This window comes from Terrapene carolina, unplaced genomic scaffold (assembly GCF_002925995.2).
Source record: "Terrapene carolina triunguis isolate 2854851 unplaced genomic scaffold, T_m_triunguis-2.0 Scaffold21, whole genome shotgun sequence".
In the NCBI taxonomy this organism is placed as follows: domain Eukaryota; kingdom Metazoa; phylum Chordata; order Testudines; family Emydidae; genus Terrapene; species Terrapene triunguis.
Genome location: NW_020664372.1, coordinates 26,202,045 through 26,220,200, shown reverse-complemented (window position 1 = coordinate 26,220,200; position 18,156 = coordinate 26,202,045). Strand labels below are relative to the sequence as shown.

The 18,156-nt window shown below is 40.8% G+C and overlaps 1 protein-coding gene across 8 annotated transcripts in view; it reads right to left on the bottom strand.

Annotated features, from left to right (window-relative positions):
• Window positions 1-15,224, bottom strand: part of ERCC5 (ERCC excision repair 5, endonuclease) — a 39,855-nt gene extending 24,631 nt beyond the window's left edge. For 6 of the 8 annotated variants that reach the window (XR_003900012.1, XR_003900013.1, XR_003900014.1 and 3 more), the window contains exons 1-9: window positions 14,877-15,075; window positions 13,790-13,837; window positions 12,939-13,055; window positions 11,199-11,374; window positions 6,336-6,451; window positions 6,162-6,254; window positions 5,194-5,254; window positions 2,287-2,430; window positions 222-429 (exon numbers count right to left, since the gene is read on the bottom strand). Coding sequence is in view for 5 of the 8 variants with exons in the window: in XM_024194157.3 (XP_024049925.2) it covers window positions 222-429; window positions 2,287-2,430; window positions 5,194-5,254; window positions 6,162-6,254; window positions 6,336-6,451; window positions 11,199-11,374; window positions 12,939-13,026 (886 nt within the window). In the remaining 3 variants the exon portion in view is untranslated. Of the gene's footprint in view, window positions 1-221; window positions 430-2,286; window positions 2,431-5,193; window positions 5,255-6,161; window positions 6,255-6,335; window positions 6,452-11,198; window positions 11,375-12,938; window positions 13,056-13,789; window positions 13,838-14,876; window positions 15,076-15,121 lie in introns of those variants that run through there. The other 2 variants (XM_024194159.2, XM_024194160.2) reach the window with 2 other exon arrangements.
• Between the last annotated feature and the right edge of the window lie 2,932 nt (window positions 15,225-18,156).

Sequence of the window (18,156 nt, the reverse complement as noted above, 5' to 3'; positions counted from 1 at the left end):
CCCCTGCCCCACATCCCAAACCCCTCCCTCTGAGTTAACCAGCATTTTTAATTTACTGGCACCCCCCATTCTCCCAGTATGCTGGTTAAAAAAGATTTCACTGTATATGTTTCTGTACAGGAAACTCAGATTTCTCAGCAGTATATTCAAGACAGACAGCAATACAGAGTGCCCAAACCCAGTGAGAAATGTCAGGAAGTAAAGAGATAACATTACAATACCTTTTATCAGAATGTAGTGAGAAGTATCTTCAGAGACTACCCTCTTGCTTTCCACTTCTTTCATGAAGCCCCCCTCGTTTTCATATTGGGTTTGGATATGGCCTGAGTCCTGCTGACTCATCTCTTTTTCCACATTTTCTATGTATCGATTGAGGTTGTTTTTTTTAAGCAAACCCTTAAGTTGGTATTGTGAGAAGTCATTGGACTCCTTAAACAAACAAACAAACAAACGCTTAAAATTAAATATGAAATGAGCCAAAATCTATTTAAATAAAATGCAATTGCTGAATTTTTGAGGCAAATGTATTCATTGGGCTCTGGAGGAAAGGGCTGTGTTACCAAAAAAATAAAATAAAAAAAATTCTCTACATCTCATCACTTTCAGACACAGGACATTTTTCTGTTACTGACTGCAATGTCACAAGGGACTAACATATTAACACAGGATAAAAATAGGTTAATTATTATGACAGACTGATAATATTCTGTAATATCCTGAACCTTATGGAATGAAGATATAGTTTAACTTATTTAATAAAGTTTATCAAATTAGAGGTAACACCGAGGTTCTTACCCACGAAAGCTTATGCTCCCAATACTTCTGTTAGTCTTAAAGGTGCCACAGGACCCTCTGTTGCTTTTTACAGATTCAGACTAACACGGCTACCCCTCTGATACTTGACACCTTTGGTGTACACTCTATTAAAAATGCAATTGTGTATGTGTTACTGTGACACTGCAAATACCTTCTCTCATGGGGGGTGGGGGGAGTCCTAATGTACTTCCTCTATTATGAGCCCCCCTGGAGATTTATATATATAAAAAAAACTTCCAACTGGATTCTCCAGGGACCAACTGTCAAAGAAAGGGTTTTTGGATTAAAAAACCCTGGTTTTAAACCCCCTGATCTATATAGGGCCCTGATTCTTAGGATAGGGTTCCAAGGGCTGGGCCTGCCAGAATCCAGGTTAGGGTTGCAGTTAATTCTGGTAAGCTTAATCACATGCGTATAGGTTCTTTTTGTTTGTTTTTTATTATGTTTTACCTTAAGAATAAAATAGACTTGCACAGGATGTGCTATAGGATAATATAACTGTTGACAATCACTCTGTTATCAGTCTCTGAAGAGAAACCAAGCAGATGTCTTTAGGCAACCTGTCTGTGCTGGGAAATAGACAGTGGACTGTGCAGCTTGGGAATACCATGGTCAGAAGGGAGAGAGATGTAGGTCTCCCCCCAGAAAGGTAACAGCTGGAAGCAGTCAGTGGGTGCCCTTGCTGTACCACTGAAGGGAAATATAGATACAGCTGCCCTGGAACTGTGACATTGTTTAATGCTATTATTTTAAATATGCTTAGGAACATTGTTTAAATTCACTGATACCTCTCTTACATGACCAGCAAAAATTGATCATTTAAAAGAGATGGTCCATAACTCAAGAGCAAATAAAATTATAATGGAACCCACATTGGGGTGATTTAAATGTGGTTGCCTATTACGACATCTATCCTGGCAGGTTTCAATGCCAGCTGCCATCTAAACAGTCCTATTAAGCTTTAAAATATAGTTGTGCTCTCAAAATATGATTCTGAAAATGGCACTGCAGGGTTCCTGTTGTCTCTTAATGACTTTTTACCCATTTGCTTAATTTACAAATAAAAAAAAATATTTCCCAACTTCCAGCTCTGCATGCAACTTGGGATCTGGAAGTGAAGTTGTTTTCTTTCTACCTGACTTATCATAAATAATAAGATTCATTAAGTTCCAATTACAGAATAATTCCGGTGGTGATGCCTGAGCCACAATGCAAGAAAGGGCAAATTATAAAAGCAATCTTGGCTCCGCAATTCTAACAGAAGTCAGAAACTAAAACTCTGAATACATATAGAAAGCAAGTTTGTTGAGAACCATTATCCTGACATTTTTGTGCAGTCACTTTTCTGACATAGCACCGGGAGTTAGGATTTCTTGATGTGAGATACCAATGCAGTCTTCATTGGCACTAATGGCAGCAGTTTCTATCCTACTGGCTTTAAAAAAATCGATCAGCTTTTTTAAATTTTACCTCTGGCATTGTCTCAAATAATGTTCTTCGTCGCTTTGTAAACTCCTTTATGTCTGTTAGGATTTCATGTTTCACTTCTGGAGGCAGACTGCTGAAGTCTTCTGATTCAATGTCTACAGAATGAGGATTGTCAAAGAATTCTTCCTGTAAGAAATGAAAGAACTTACAAACACTGATTTCATATAATCAAGGCAACAAACATACATAGAGTCACTTATAACCAAATGGAAACTCAAATATACAGTATTTAGTCTCTCAAAGCAGAAGTTAATACAACAAGGCTTTTATTTAGGGCTGTCAAGAGATAAAAAACAATCATGCGGTTAAAAGCATTAATCGTGCAATTAATCGCATTGTTAAACAATAATGGAATACATGGTGTATACATTTTCAAATATATGGATTTAAATTACAACACAGAATACAAAGTGTACAGTGCTCACTTTATATTTATTTTTATTACAAATTATGCACTGTAAAAAACAAAAGAAATAGTATTTTTCAATTCACCTAACACAAGGACTGTAATGCAATCTCTATCATGAAAGTTGAACTTACAAATGTAGAATTATGTACAAAAAAACCCATGCATTCAAAAATAAAACAATAAAATATGAATCTTTAGTGCATCTGACATGTAAATATCTTGTGACACAGGCTACAACAGTGCCATGTGAATGCTTGTTCTCACTTTCAAGTGACATTGTAATTAAGAAGTAGGCAGCATTATCTCCCATAAATGTAAACAAACTTGTTTCTCTTAGCGATTGTCTGAACAAGAAATAGGACTGAGTGGACTTGTAGGCTCTAGAGTTTTACGTTGTTTTGTTTCTGAATGCAGTTACGTAACAAACAAACAAAAAAAACTACATTTGTAAGTTGCACTTTCATGCTCAAGAGATTGCACTACAGTACTTGTATGAGGTGAATTGAAAAATGCTATTTCTTTTATCATTTTGACAGTGCAAATATTTGTAATAAAAATATAAAGTGAGCACCGCACGCTTTGTATTCTATGTTGTAATTGAAATTGATGCATTTGAAAATGTAGAAAACCTCTACAAATATTTAATAAATTTCAATTGGTATTCTATTGTTTAACAGTGCGATTAATCAAGATTAATTTTTTTGAGTCAATTGCCGGAGTTAACTGATTAATCGACAGCCCTACTTTTGTTTTATCTATATGGTACCACACTAGGAAGGGAAACTTAGTTGTTGCCCTAACAAAGCCAAATATTGAAACTGCCAAATTATATAGATAAAGTATTAGGGGAAATTTACTTCTGAGTCAAAGAACAGGTTTCCTACAACAAGCTCATCATATATTTGGCATGAATCACATCATCCAGTCTTACAGGTACAGTGATTCTGATTTTCATGCCTTCAGAAGGATCTGCTTTCTCCTTTTGCAGGCAAACTACTTCAAAATGGTATGTGTTTTGTGAAAGAGATTATCAGATTATCTTTGATTATTGCATAAAAGCAAACTTTTAATAATGCTGACATTCACAAAAGCATGTTGCTCAGATAACGTCATTCTTTTTCTTTCATCCTTTCCCAGAAGATCAGCCTACCAAAAGGGAGATGAAAGGAAGCATGGAATCTACTTGTGAAAACTCAAGGATTACAAGTGTTTCAATATCAATGTAGGTATGTATGAATGTGTGCATGACTGTTGAATAAATTACAGTGTATGTCCAGATATTTATATTTTTTTTTAAAAGAGCAACATTTTCAAGCCCTACTAAAAGAAACCATTCATCTCTTTTCTCTTCACAAGTCCAGGAAATGTCATTTGAAACATTTACCTATCCTGAAAGTATTTTTATTGCTGTGCCATGGTGTTTCTAACCCTAGCAGGTCACAAAACATAGACCTTTAAAACATGGTTGTAACCTAGGATTTTTTTTAATAAATAGCTATATTATTGAAAATTAAATACATAGAATTTGAATAGCTGCACAAAGTCTCAATGAGCATTAATATTATCAAAGATTTTAGGTAGCACCAACAACAGAAATGACATTTTAGAAAGAGTTCCCAATTCTGCAATTGGAATCCTGCCAGGTGGACACTTGCATCCATGCGGAGCCACACTGCATATGGATGCAAGAACCTGACTGACCACATCTGACTGCATGATCAGGGCCATAAATAAAAACATTATCTGCCTTACAGTCTAAATAAGACAAGACTAGCACACCCAGATAGACAAAACAGAGCAAAAGTGAGGGTTTAGAATTATTCAATGAAGTGAAGAAGGGAAGAAGAAATGTTTGAAGAGAGTGAGCATGCTGAAAGAGTTCCAGTTGTAGGGATAGCATTTGTTGCAGGGACAAAGACAAAAGTTGGAATGAGAGCCAAAGGGAGAAGCAGAGACAACAGGAGTGGGACAAAATGATAAAAGAAAAGGCCCAATTGAGTTAAAGTTTTTGAAATGAATAAATGGTGAATTTTGACAGGAGGGACTCCCAGCATCCTCTCATACTTTATTGAGAGAAAGAATGACTGAAAAGGTACATATATTAATTTCTTCTAAAAAGTGTTCTGTGATGTTTTACATAGTTAACTTAGAGTAACAAAAACATATTTTTTCTCTAAATGGTCCAATATTTCATGAATCACCACCTTAGAAAGAAATACTATAAAACACTGGAAAATTGAGTCTCCAGCTCTCCACCAGGAGGCAGCACTAATTTCTATATTTTGAGATTAGGAAGATATCAGACATTTTAGAAGTTATTGGTCCCTTAGGCAGGCAATCCTATTTTGACACCAGGAATTAAGTGTGGTACGTCTACACACCCCAACCAGTATATTTGTTGGTTCTTCTTGTTAATATTATCCATTTGAAGTGAGTGATTGAAAGATTTCACAATTACAAAGATATTCAAATGCAGTTACCTGCAATATTTTTTTTTGGCTCATTCTCTCTTCCCACTCTTTTTCATCCTCGTCTTCTGAACTAAAATGACAAAAGTAAGCAAGGTGGACAAAAAGGAAGCTGTAGGGTTTTTTAAACAAATGTACCAATAAAGTTTTTTATAATAAGCAAAATAGAATTAACTTACTGCTTGCTTATGAACAGGAAAACTAAGAAACTAACTAATCTGTAATGTATAATTAAAAAAAGATACAAGCTAGCAGAAAAGATGGAGAGGAATTGGATGGGATACAACGATCATCACTAAAGCCATGATTGTCACAGAGGTCACAGAAGTCATGGAATCCGTGACTTCCAGAGACCTCCGTGACACCGCAGCAGACCAGCCACCGCCAGCAGCAGGGCCGCCCCCCAAGCTGCCCAGCCGCCATGACCTGTCCATGACTTTTACTAGAAATAACCATGACAAAAATCGAAGCCTTAAATCACCACTACTGGGTAACGAGATACTCAGTCACGTCTGAACCAGGTCAGTTGTGACAGTTATTTGGAGGCCTCATTCTGATTCTTAGCACAGAAATAGCTACATTAAAAAACTAACAACATAAAAGGTACCCCTGCTGGTTACTCTGATCAGAAAAGGGGCCAACTGAATAGGCCCTGAAACTGATCTAGCCCTCTCATCTTCAGAAGTCACTTCAGATCAGGATGGAGGCACAAGTACAGGTTGGTGCAGGAAAGCTTGCTCTACCAGTCACTTCCCTATAGATACAACAGAGGGCTTCTGGCTCCAGGGCTATCAACCCCGCCTCTTTCACGGAAACAAAGTTAACTTAAAATAAATAGCAGCAAGTAAATACAGTTTGCATCCCATGGAGGAACACTCTAGAACAAAGTAGATTTATCAACAATCTCAAAAACAGCATTAAAAACTTTCAATATGGATTTTAACATCTCAGACTGAGCTACTTGTCTTAGCATTGCTTACCTCTTTTTTTCTTCCTCTTGTAAAGAAGACAATACATACATATCATCAATTTCTTCTCTTCGAACTTGTGAAATGCTGGGCAGGGCTTCATTGCTTAAGAAAAAATTGGAAGAGTTATTAATATCTAAGCAAAAACTGCCACAAACAAGAGGAAAATAATACTTTTGCCCTTGCCTTTTGCCTGTTAAAGCCGTTTTGATAGCCTGTCTTTTCAGGAAAGTTTTCAAGAGTTTTTCAGTAGTTTTCTTAGAGTCCCTGACTGCCAATTCTTTTCTCTGTCTTCGTTTAGCCTGCGAACATGAAATGAGTAACATCAGATTTCACTAAAAGGATATTTCTTGTTAACTGAAGATATTTTTCAAATGACTTACTCTTAACGTAAGCTGTAAATTGAGACACTGTAGTGACAGATTTTTTTTTTTTTTATAAAAAAAGAATGGTTCTCATATTAATGGACATGAGCTTTCCATATCATGCCTGCATAAATATTAGAAACTAGATCATTATCTATAAGAGAGCCCAATCCTGCAATCTTTCCTCATTGACTTCCAGTTTTAAAATTGGTATCTTGGAAGCTACTAGACTTTTCCTCCTCCCTCATGGTTATCACAAATCTGCTATGATCATATACATACATCTGGAACCTACAGCATCTCAGAAGGGTTTTTCCTGGGTTTTGAAAAGGGTTTTTTAAGATTTCCTGCTTTCTAAGAAAAAGATGAGAAGCAAATCACATAATAGTATCACATTTCCTTGTTTAAATTAATCAGAATTAAATACAAGTTCTTTGTAAAAAAAATTAACTTTAGTACTAATCATTTTATAAAAAACAGAACAGATGAATGATCCAGTTTCTTAATAATATGGAGATATACCTCTCTCACAGAACTGGAAAGGACCCTGAAAGGTCATTGAGTCCAACCCCCTGCCTTCACTACCAGGATTAAGTACTGATTTTGCCCCAGATTCCTAAGTGGCCCCCTCAAGGATTGAACTCACAACCCTGGGTTTAGCAGGCCAATGCTCAAACTGCCAAGCTACACTTCAGAAGAAACATTGCAGGACATGGCAAGCATTGTTCCCTGCGAGAGATGTGCTGGAATGAGTAAAATAATTCCTCACCCCAATCACAAATAAGTTCCAATCTTTATAGGGCTTTTTTTTTTTTCCATAATTGCAAAGGTATTAAAACAGGAAAGGATTATGAAATGAAAGTCATCCACTACTAAACTGGGTTAGCCCAGGTTCATTATATAGGTACTTGTGAAATTATAACTGACTTCTAATACGTAGTGTACTTCACTTAAACAATTGAGAAGAATGGTGGATTCTTGTCATGCTCAATGTCTGAATTTTTTTTTTTAAATAACCTTGTAAACTGCATACAGTTAGTCTGCACACTTCCCTGACACTGCTATCTTCATTCTTCCTCTCCTACTTCCTCTTTTCACACAGACTTCTTGTGTCTTGTCTTAATTTAGGGTTCAGTCCTGCAACTGATTCTTTGCAGACAACCCCCTCTACTAGGCCCCCATTAACTTCAATCTCCAGAGGTATCCCCATTAAATTAATGGAGACCCCATGCAGGGACAAGGTCCATCACACAATGTCAGTTGCCTGGTCAGAGGCCACTGATTTGACCCGCACAGTACCTAGCACAAAGGACCCCCAAACTTGTGGGACACAATCATTCCGGAGTACAAAGTATATCGGAAGGACAGAACAGGTTGTGCAGGGGGGTAGTGGCACTATATGTGAAAGAAAATGTAGACTCAAATGAAGTAAAAATCTTAAGTGAATCCACATGTTCCATAGAATCTCTATGGATAGTAATTTCATGCTCTAATAAGAATATAACATTAGGGATTTATTATCGACCACCTGACCAGGACGGTGATAGTGATGATGAAATGCTAAGGGAAATTAGAGAGGCTATCAAAATTAAGAACTCAATAATAGTGGGGGATTTCAATTATCCCCATATTGACTGGGAACATGTCACCTCAGGACGAAATGCAGAGACAAAATTTCTCGATACTTTAAATGACTGCTTCTTGGAGCAGCTAGTACAGGAACCCACAAGGGGAAAGGCAACTCTCCATTTAGTCCTGAGTGGAGCACAGGATCTGGTCCAAGAGGTGAATATAACAGGACCGCTTGGAAATAGTGACCATAATATAATAACATTTAACATCCCTGTGGTGGGAAGAACATCTCAACAGCCCAGCACTGTGGCATTTAATTTCAAAAAGGGGAACTATGCAGAAATGAGAGGGTTAGTTAAACAGAAATTAAAAAGGTACAGTGACTAAAGTGAAATCCCTGCAAGCTGCATGGACGCTTTTTAAAGACACCATAATAGAGGCCCAACTTAAATGTATACCCCAAATTAAGAAACACACAGTAAAGGAACTAAAAAAGAGCCACCGTGGCTTAACAATCATGTAAAAGAAGCAGTGAGAGGTAAAAAGGCATCTTTTAAAACGTGGAAGTCAAATCATAGTGAGGTAAATAGAAAGGAGCATAAACACTGCCCAATTAAGTGTAAAAATGTAATAAGAAAAGCCAAAGAGGAGTTTGAAGAACGGCTAGCCAAAAACTCCAAAGGTAATAACAAAATGTTTTTTATGTACATCAAAAGCAGGAAGCCTGCTAAACAACCAGTGGGGCCCCTGGACGATCGAGATACAAAAGGAGCGCTTAAAGACGATAAAGTCATTGCGGAGAAAATAAATGGATCCTTTGCTTCAGTCTTCACGGCTGAGGATGTTAGGGAGATTCCCAAACCTGAGCCGGCTTTTGTAGATGACAAATCTGAGAAACCTTCACAGATTGAAGCGTCACTAGAGGAGGTTTGGGAATTAATTGATAGCATTCACCAGATGGCATTCACCCAAGAGTTCTGAAAGAACTCAAAAGTGAAGTTGCAGAACTATTAACTAGGGTTTGTAACCTGTCCTTTAAATCTGCTTCTGTACCCAGTGACTGGAAGATAGCTAATGTAACGCCAATATTTAAAAAAGGGCTCTAGAGGTGATCCCAGCAATTACAGACCGGTAAGTCGAACGTCAGTACCGGGCAAATTAGTTGAAACAATAGTAAAGAATAAAATTGTCCGACACATAGAAGAGCATAAATTGTTGGGCAAAAGTCAACATGGTTTCTGTAAAGGGAAATCGTGTCTTACTAATCTATTAGAGTTCTTTGAAAGGGTCAACAAACATGTGGACAAGGGGGATCCAGAGGACATAGTGTACTTAGATTTCCAGAAAGCCTTTGACAAGGTCCCTCACCAAAGGCTCTTACGTAAATTACATTGTCATGGGATAAAAGGGAAGGTCCTTTAATGGATTGAGAACTGGTTAAAAGACATGGAACAAAGGGTAGAAATAAATGGTAAATTCTCAGAATGGAGAGGGGTAACTAGTGGCGTTCCCCAAGGGTCAGTCCTAGGACCAATCCTATTCAACTTATTCATAAATGATCTAGAGAAAGGGGTAAAAAGTGAGGTGGCAAAGTTTGCAGATGATACTAAACTGCTCAAGATAGTTAAGACCAAAGCAGACTGTGAAGAACTTCAAAAAGATCTCACAAAACTAAGTGATTGGGCAACAAAATGGCAAATGAAATGTAATGTGGATAAATGTAAAGTAATGCACATTGGAAAAAATAACCCCAACTATACATACAATATGATGGGGGCTACAACGAATCAGGAAAAAGATCTTGTAGTCATCGTGGATAGTTCTCTGAAGACGTCCATGCAGTGTGCAGAGGCGGTCAAAAAAGCAAACAGGATGTTAGGAATCATTAAAAAGGGGATAGAAAAAAAGATGGAGAATATCTTATTCCCCTTATATAAACTGATGGTACGCCCACATCTTGAATACTGCGTACAGATGTGGTAACCTCATCTCAAAAAAGATAAACTGGCACTAGAAAAGGTTCAGAGAAGGGCAACTAAAATGAATAGGGGTTTGGAACGGGTCCCATATGAGGAGAGATTAAAGAGGCTAAGACTTTTCAGCTTGGAAAAGAGGAGACTAAGGGGGGATATGATAGAGTGATGTGGAGAAAGTAGATAAGGAAAAGTTATTTACTTATTCCCATAATATAAGAACTAGGGTTCACCAAATGAAATTAATGGGCAGCAGGTTTAAAACAAATAAAAGGAAGTTCTTCTTCACACAGCGCACAGTCAACTTGTGGAACTCCTTGCCTGAGGAGATTGTGAAGGCTAGGACTATAACAGCGTTTAAAAGAGAACTGGATAAATTCATGGAGGTTAAGTCCATTAATGGCTATTAGCCAGGATGGGTAAGGAATGGTGTCCCTAGCCTCTGTTTGTCAGAGGGTGGAGATAGATGGCAGGAGAGAGATCACTTGATCATTACCTGTTAGGTTCACGTCCTCTGGGGCACCTGGCATTGGCCACTGTCGGTAGACAGGATACTGGGCTAGATGGACCTTTGGTCTGACCCAGTACGGCCGTTCTTATGTTATGTTCTTATGTAAACTTAATGAGATTTCTGCACACTTCTGTACAACAAACCACCAGCAGTGATTCACCATGTAAATTATCTTTGTAAACTTGAGATGAAAATGTATCAAACTTACCAACCCAGGCACAAAATCGACTTGCTCACCATTTAGTTTATCATCAAAAATCATTGTGGTAATTATAGATTTTACTCACCCATTTAAAGATACACATGCCCAGAAACTAGAATTTTTGAGATTGGTTTAAATATATCAATTCCCTTGCATGAGCACAGTAATTAAACATTATAATCTAATTTTTAGACTAGAATTATGCATATGTTCATGCAGAAACAATGTATAAGAGGAGCCTTTGTTTTTGCACTTACTGTTGCTGATTTAAGGCTCATTCTTGCTCTGACATTAGTGGCAGAATTGCCATTCACTACAAAGATGCAGGACTGGGCACCTACTCTATAAACTTTCCTACTGATAAATCTCCATCTTATTTAGCACCAGAAGGAACATAACATAAAATTACTCAAAAAAAATACGAACCAAAGTTTGCCTCTTTAGTAGTGGTGCCTCCCCATCAAAAACGAAGACAGGCCGGATTCGAAAAAATAACAACTTGCAGAGTCGATGGAACAAAGTGAGTAGGTGAGCATTTTGTATGGTGTTACCGTAACGGTCCCTTGCTCCTTTTACCGCTTGATTCAACCAAATGCTAATATCTTGAAGGACAGTTAAGAGAAAAAAAAATGTCTAGTCTTACAAGCACATTTCATAATGTTAACCATGCAATGAACAAGCTATATTAAATTTATTTAGGTCTAAATCTTGTCTACTGTTCCAAGCCCAAGTAGCTAGGTTTGTATACAAGAAGCTGGTTGATCCTCCAATGAATAGTGAAAATGGGAGAGGAAAGAATTCTTAACACCATACCCAAGCCAAAGAGCAGCAATGGAGTCACTCTGCAACCAATACAACAACCCTCATTGCTCCTGTAAGTGAATGAATTGTAATAGCTTCCCAGTTTTCATCCATGTTAACAAGATGATTTGAACTGATTTTTCCTAACCCAGAAGATAGGCATTAGTTTCCCCTTTTTTGTATTCTAGTTCAAATGACTGTCAGTACTGCAGACATCAGATGAGCTTATGAAATACAGACTCCTATAACTTGTCATTTGTTTGTGTAAGGAATCTAGAACAATAAAGGCACAAGTTTAATTATTGTTTGTTCTTATTTATCATCCCTTAATTCCTACATTTTTACTAGTAATCCTTGAAGTCAAACCATGAAGATAACTAAGATTAGTGGTAGTTTCAATGCCATATATGGGATAACAAAAATAAAATACACAGAATTTTGGCAAGGGTTCATTTTTGTTCCAAAAAATATATAAATATAAATATATTTATACACATATACATACACCTTCATTTTCTAAAGAGGTGTCCTATGCATGCTCTGATAAATTTTCAGCCAGTATATCTGTCCTAAGCAAAACTGTTACAGAATCCCACTCCCTTTGGCCCCATTTAGAGTGCTGAAACAAATATGCTTTGCAACCATGCGTTGATGCTCAGATGATGAGTGTGGTATAAGTGGTTTATATAGCATTTATCTATTTATTTTTTTAAAAACTCAGCCATATCCAAACTAAGTTATACCGGTTTGGCCAGCCAGGTAGGCCAGACCATGCCATGTTATAAATGAGTTTTTTTTAAAAAAAAACCTAGCCTATGTCTCTTCCTGAGATAATGCAGGGTTTTGAAATTCCTCTCTGTACCATTTGGCTAAACTGCAGCGTAACTCATTTCAGTCTGAACCATGACTTTAATATAGAGACTTAGAATGTGTCTTTGATAATACTGAAAAGCCTTTTATTAACAGACTGCACTTTAATGTGTAGAAAAACTTCAGGAACAGAGCTAGGGTCAATCAGATGCAGCATTCCACCTCATCCTCTTTTGGCATGAGCCAAAGGTGAAACCCTACATACAGAATGAATTCAGTCCCTTTCAGCTTTGCACACCCTTTACTGGGACATTTCCTTCTACATTTGTGCATAAGATATAAAGACCAAACTGGTTAAAGCACTCCTTGCCACTTGATCTTTCCAATCATAAGATTTCATCTGTCAAACTCACAGGGTCTATACCTGTACCATGCCTAGTCCTAGCGGATTGTTTTGGTAAGGTCAATTCAGGATATTTCTGCATCTTTTCACAATGGGACAGATGGACCAGCATGTTTCAGCAACAGTAGGTCAACTCAAGGTTTTAAGGATACCAACAGCAAGAATTTTTCCTTCCAAAGTTTCTGGGTTTGTAGGTCTTCCAGAGCATTCAAGCAGTTTCCAAAGTCCTTGAACTCCCATTGTTCTTCCTTACTTTGATGAAAAAGAATCTATGAGGAAAAGTTGTAAATATTTACTTTATGGTGCAAAGAACCTTGTTTATGAAAACAAAAGGTTTGTTATTAATACAACATTTATAAACAGCAAAAAGTGTGTTTAGAAGACCCTGCTGTACAGTACTGTGTTAAATGTAAACTACTACAAAAATAAAGGGAAAGTTAAAAAAAGTTTTGACAAGGTAAAGAAACTGTTTTTGTGCTTGTTTCGTTTAAATTAAAATGGTTAAAAGCAGCATTTTTCTTTTGCACAGTAAAGGTTCAAAGCGGTATTAAGTCAAAGTTCAGTTGTAACCTTTTGAAAGAACAATCATAAAGTTTTGTTCAGAGTTATGAACATTTCAGAGTTACAAACAACCTCCATTCCCGAGGTGTTCGTAACTCTGAGGTTCTAATGTATATACAAAGTATTTGCATAAACCATAATCTTGAGTCTATGTTCAATACTGCCCTGAGCAGCGTTGGAAGTGAGGCATGGAGCTGAACAAAACTTGGCAGTTCTGGCTGGTGAGGATGCTCACTTGAGGGTGGCTGGTGGATAGCTGGGTACCAGTGGGGGAATCTAAGTAGGAAGTTAGGTGGGTGGTTGGGGCTGCTGGAAAACGAATGATACTGGGGATTTGGGGACCAAGGGTGCTGATGGTCATGGGGAGCAAGGGATACTGTAGCTAGGTGGGAGCCTGGTGTGGGGAACCGCTGGGAAGCTAGGGGCCAGTATTAGGCCTCACCTTATCTGCTGCTGTTGCACTTCCTCCTCCAGCTGCTCATTCCTGGCCCTGGTCAAACAGAAGGAACAGCAAAAAAGGCGGCAATTAACTGCCTAGTGACTAGTCCACAGGCACGTCTAGTGACCAAAATACAAAACTGCAGTCGAATGCCTGTTGCCTTCCCACAGCTCACCTAGACAAATGACATTTCAGGTAAGATGTGGGAATGCACGACATGGCTGTCAAAAGCATGACTGCAATACGAAATACATGACACTTCATAGCCCTGTCTTTTATATATAGCAAGGGAGCTCCACCTCCAGTACTTCCAGTTCTCAACTACAGCAGTATTGCACAAGGTGAGAGGTGATCTCTCACAGCAGAAAAAGTGCAGGCCATAAGCAGGCAGTGCAGATCTCAAAGCACTGGCAGCAGCTCACTGTGAAATACAAGTAAACTGCTGTAAATTGTACCGGATGCAATTTCCCAATGGAGTGAAGATACAGCCCCAAATAAAGCATAGTGCACTCATCTGTTAGGTACTTATATGGAACCACTACTATAGCATCTAGCACCTCACAATCTTTTTAATCTATTTAAAAAAAACTCTGAGATATAGGGAAGTACAATTTTCCTTCAAAGAGACCAAATGATTTGCCCAAGGTCACACAGTAAGTCTGTGGCAGAAGAAGGACCTGAACCCAGGGTTCCTAAATCCTAGGCTAGTGACAATTGGTTTGAATACTGGACCATCCTTCCTCTGTTGGCGATGACAAAACATGAATCATTGTTGTAAAGTCTGCACTAAAGAGAAAAACATGCAACGTTTTGGCCAACTTGAAATAGAAAAGATAAAAGAAAGGTGAACGCTGGTTCTCCACTTTAACAGAGCATCAGCAAAACACTGCAATGTTTGGTGGAGTATTTATTTGATCAAAAGTTCTCATCTCCTCCTCCCACCCACGATCTTTTGATCTTGTTTGATTATAAAACCCGAATTTGAGCTAAATCTGACCTGACCATTTCCTTTCAGTCTTTTTAAAGATAACAAGAGGTGCAACAACAAAAACCCACCGGCCCTTGAAAGTCTAATTGCTACTGTACAGACCTCCGAATAGGGGAAGCCCGGCTCTGCCACAGCGACTGACGGGAGGCGGGTGGTTACTATCCAGCCCCTCCCCCGGCTACTCTGGTCTCGCTGCCGCCCCCGGGCCCGGCTCTGCCCCCAGCAGGGGGGAGCGGCTGCCGCGGCCTGGCCTGGCCGCAGGGAAGGTCGGTTCCGAGCCCTCCCCCCGCGGCGCGGCGCGGCTCAGGCTCAGCACACACCGGCCTACCCACCCCACCCCCACTTACACAGCGGCACCATCGCCCCACCCTGCAGCGCCGGGCCGGGCCGGTTACCGCCGAGCTCGTTCCTTCTCCCCCGCGGAACGGGCCGAGCCCCGGCCCCGCAGCAGCCCAGCCTCGCCCGCCGATCGCTGTAGGGAGGATGCGCGGGCGCGGGGCATGCTGGGAGTTGTAGTTCGCTCTCAACTGAAACTAACCGCGCGTGCATCCCCCATTTTATCCCAGTTGGAAGGCGGCTCTTTCAGGCGCCCTTTTCCCCCGCTTGGGGCAGGGAGCCGGGGGTTCGGGCGTGGGCCATGCTCTGAAGCTTTTCTGTGCCACGCCAAGGGCTAGAAACTTAAGTCCCGATGCTGCCTACGCACACTTATGTACCTGCGTAACTTTACCTTTGCTTGAAGTCAATGAGACTGCCCGTCACTGCTGCTCACAGCAGTAAAGTCAAGCACGTGCAGAAGCAGTTTCAGGATTGGGGCCTTGCCCTCCCCCCCTTTTCTTTTTAATTGAAACCTGAGATTCTCATGTAATGACTTGACTCCAGGTTAGGGGGATTAATAAAAACAACAAATATGGCAAGTCTTCAGATAAAATGGAGAACTCACAACACTGCCAAATAGATACGGGCATGTCAGAATTTGGCTCACAATTTGTGATTATTTTGTTGCAAACCATGTGTTGTAGGTGTTTCTACTGTCAAGAGAAACTTAAATAAAATGTGTCCTGTGCACTAAAGGCCAAATCCTGATAGATGCTGAGCACTTGCAAGTCAATGTGATACTTAATGTTACAACCTGGCCCGGTCCTCTCTTCTGGAAAAGTCACCAATCTGTTGTAAGCAGATCCAGTCCTGGACCCCAGATGCTTCTAAGTCCCCTGGTACATGTATTGTTTATAGGTCTGTAATTCTAGGGCACACCCCCAGGCACAGATCTCTGAACCCTTCCTTGGGTAATGGCACTGCAGTCCAGCTGCCCGAGATCCCAACACCTGTTCCTCAGACCTCTCAAACCCCCAGCTGCATTGACGTGTGATGCTTTCCAAGAGTACCCAGGGTTGTGAGGCACCTGGCTACCACCTGCCCATAGTGTGAGGAAGCCTTGTCTGCGCCTGCCATGAGTCAGCCTCCAGCTCCATTGACAACACAAGCACTCCCCTCTAGACCGCAGGCCCTGCTGTTATTCTACAGTTAAGTGATTGGCACACCCCAACGCTTGAGGCCTCTGAGCATCTCCCTGGAGTGTCCAGACCCTGGTTCCCTGGACACTCACAGTATTCATGGATTTGCTGCTTCCAAAGACGAAACAGTACATCCCAGCTTGCCAGTTCCACTCAGATCACCACTCCGCTTAACTCACAGCATTTAGATATGTTTTTAGTGAAATCAAATATGAGTTTATTTAACAGAACACAGAGATTCAAGTAACGGCAAGTAGACATATTGGAAACATGGTTACATACAGGGCCGTCCTTAGCCATAGGCAGAACAGGTAGCCACTTAGGGCACCAGGCTACCTGGGGTTACCGCTCTGCCCAGAGCCTGGACAGACGGGAAGCAGTGGAGCATGTAAGAGCAGGGCTGCTGGGTCCTAGAGAAAGCCGAATGCAGCACAGTCTGAGGGAGGGGATTGGCTGCTGGGGTCTCTGGGAAGGGTACGGGTACGAGTGGGGGAAGGAACTCACCTGTGAGTGTGACTTTCCCCCAGCGTGAGGTGAGGCAGGCTCGGCGGCTCTGGCACCAGTATCCTTTGTTGTCCCCCATAATGTCCATTCTTCTTCCCCCCTCCAAGGAGCACCCCTCTCTCTCTCCCCCCCTCCCCTCCGGTAGGGTTGGGTTGGGTGAGGTGCTGGGGGGCAGGGGAAGGAATGAAAGTGAAAGTAACTCACCTCCTCAGCAGCCAGCCAGGATTGGAATGGTCACACACGGCTGGGCTGGGGATAGGGTGACCAGATAGCATGTGCGAAAAATCAGGACGGGGGTTGGGGTAGGGTGAGCAGATGTCCCACTTTTATAGGGACAGTCCCAATTTTGGGGTCTTTTTCTTATATAGGCTCCTATTACCCCCCTCACCCCCTGTCCTGATTTTTCACACTTGCTGTTTGGTCACCCTAGGTGGGAGTAATTGGTGCCTATATAAGACAAAGCCCCAAATATCGGGACTGGCCCTATAAAATCAGGACATCTGGTCACCCTAGCTGGGGAGCGCGTCTCTCCCCTGGGCTGGCAGTGATCCATCTCATCCGAGGGGAGCTGCACAGGGCAGGATGAGCTGCTGTGGCTCCATGGGTGCCCCGTCCCTGAGATCAGATGCTGTGCTAACTTCACCATGGTCCGTGGTGCTGGCGGAGGTGCCCAGTGGCATGTGATCGGACCTGAGGGCTTGCTGTTGCCACTCTGCACCCTAAGAGGTGGATTTTGGGGTCCTGCAGCTTTCCACCTATCTCCTCCTCTACTGCAGCTGTTGGACCAGCAGGCTGGGGGGTGAGCCAAGCATGAAAGCAGTACTGTGTTGCCATTTAGATTGTCATTTAACAACTTTGTTTGCCAAAAATGCTTGCTAACAATCCCTGAATCCAATTTCAATATTTAAAAAAAAAATCAATATCTTAGCCAAAAACAGAAAATTAAGTTGTTGACAATTATTTGTGACAAGTTTGGTTTGGGGCAGGGAGTGGGCCAGTTTTCATCAGAGAAACAAAAAATGTTGACTGACTTTCCTATAGCCCTGTTACTGCTAAATAGAGCCCTCCAACAACTGTAATATGCTCATCTCCTTACTAGTGTGTAGAGCAGGGGTCGGCAACCTACGGCATACGTGCCAAAGGTGGCATGTGAGCTGATTTTTGATGGCACGCAGCGGTGGGCTGAGTGGCTCAGCCCACCGCCGCTCTGGGGTTCCGGCTGCTGCCCCATAGCTCAAGGTCACAGTGCAAGAACCTAGAGAGCCTCCTGAAGCATGGTGATAGTTTTGATTTAAATGGACTTGAACTGAACGAAGATTTGAGTACACTGTCACCAATGTTGCCACATGCAAAATCAGTGATGG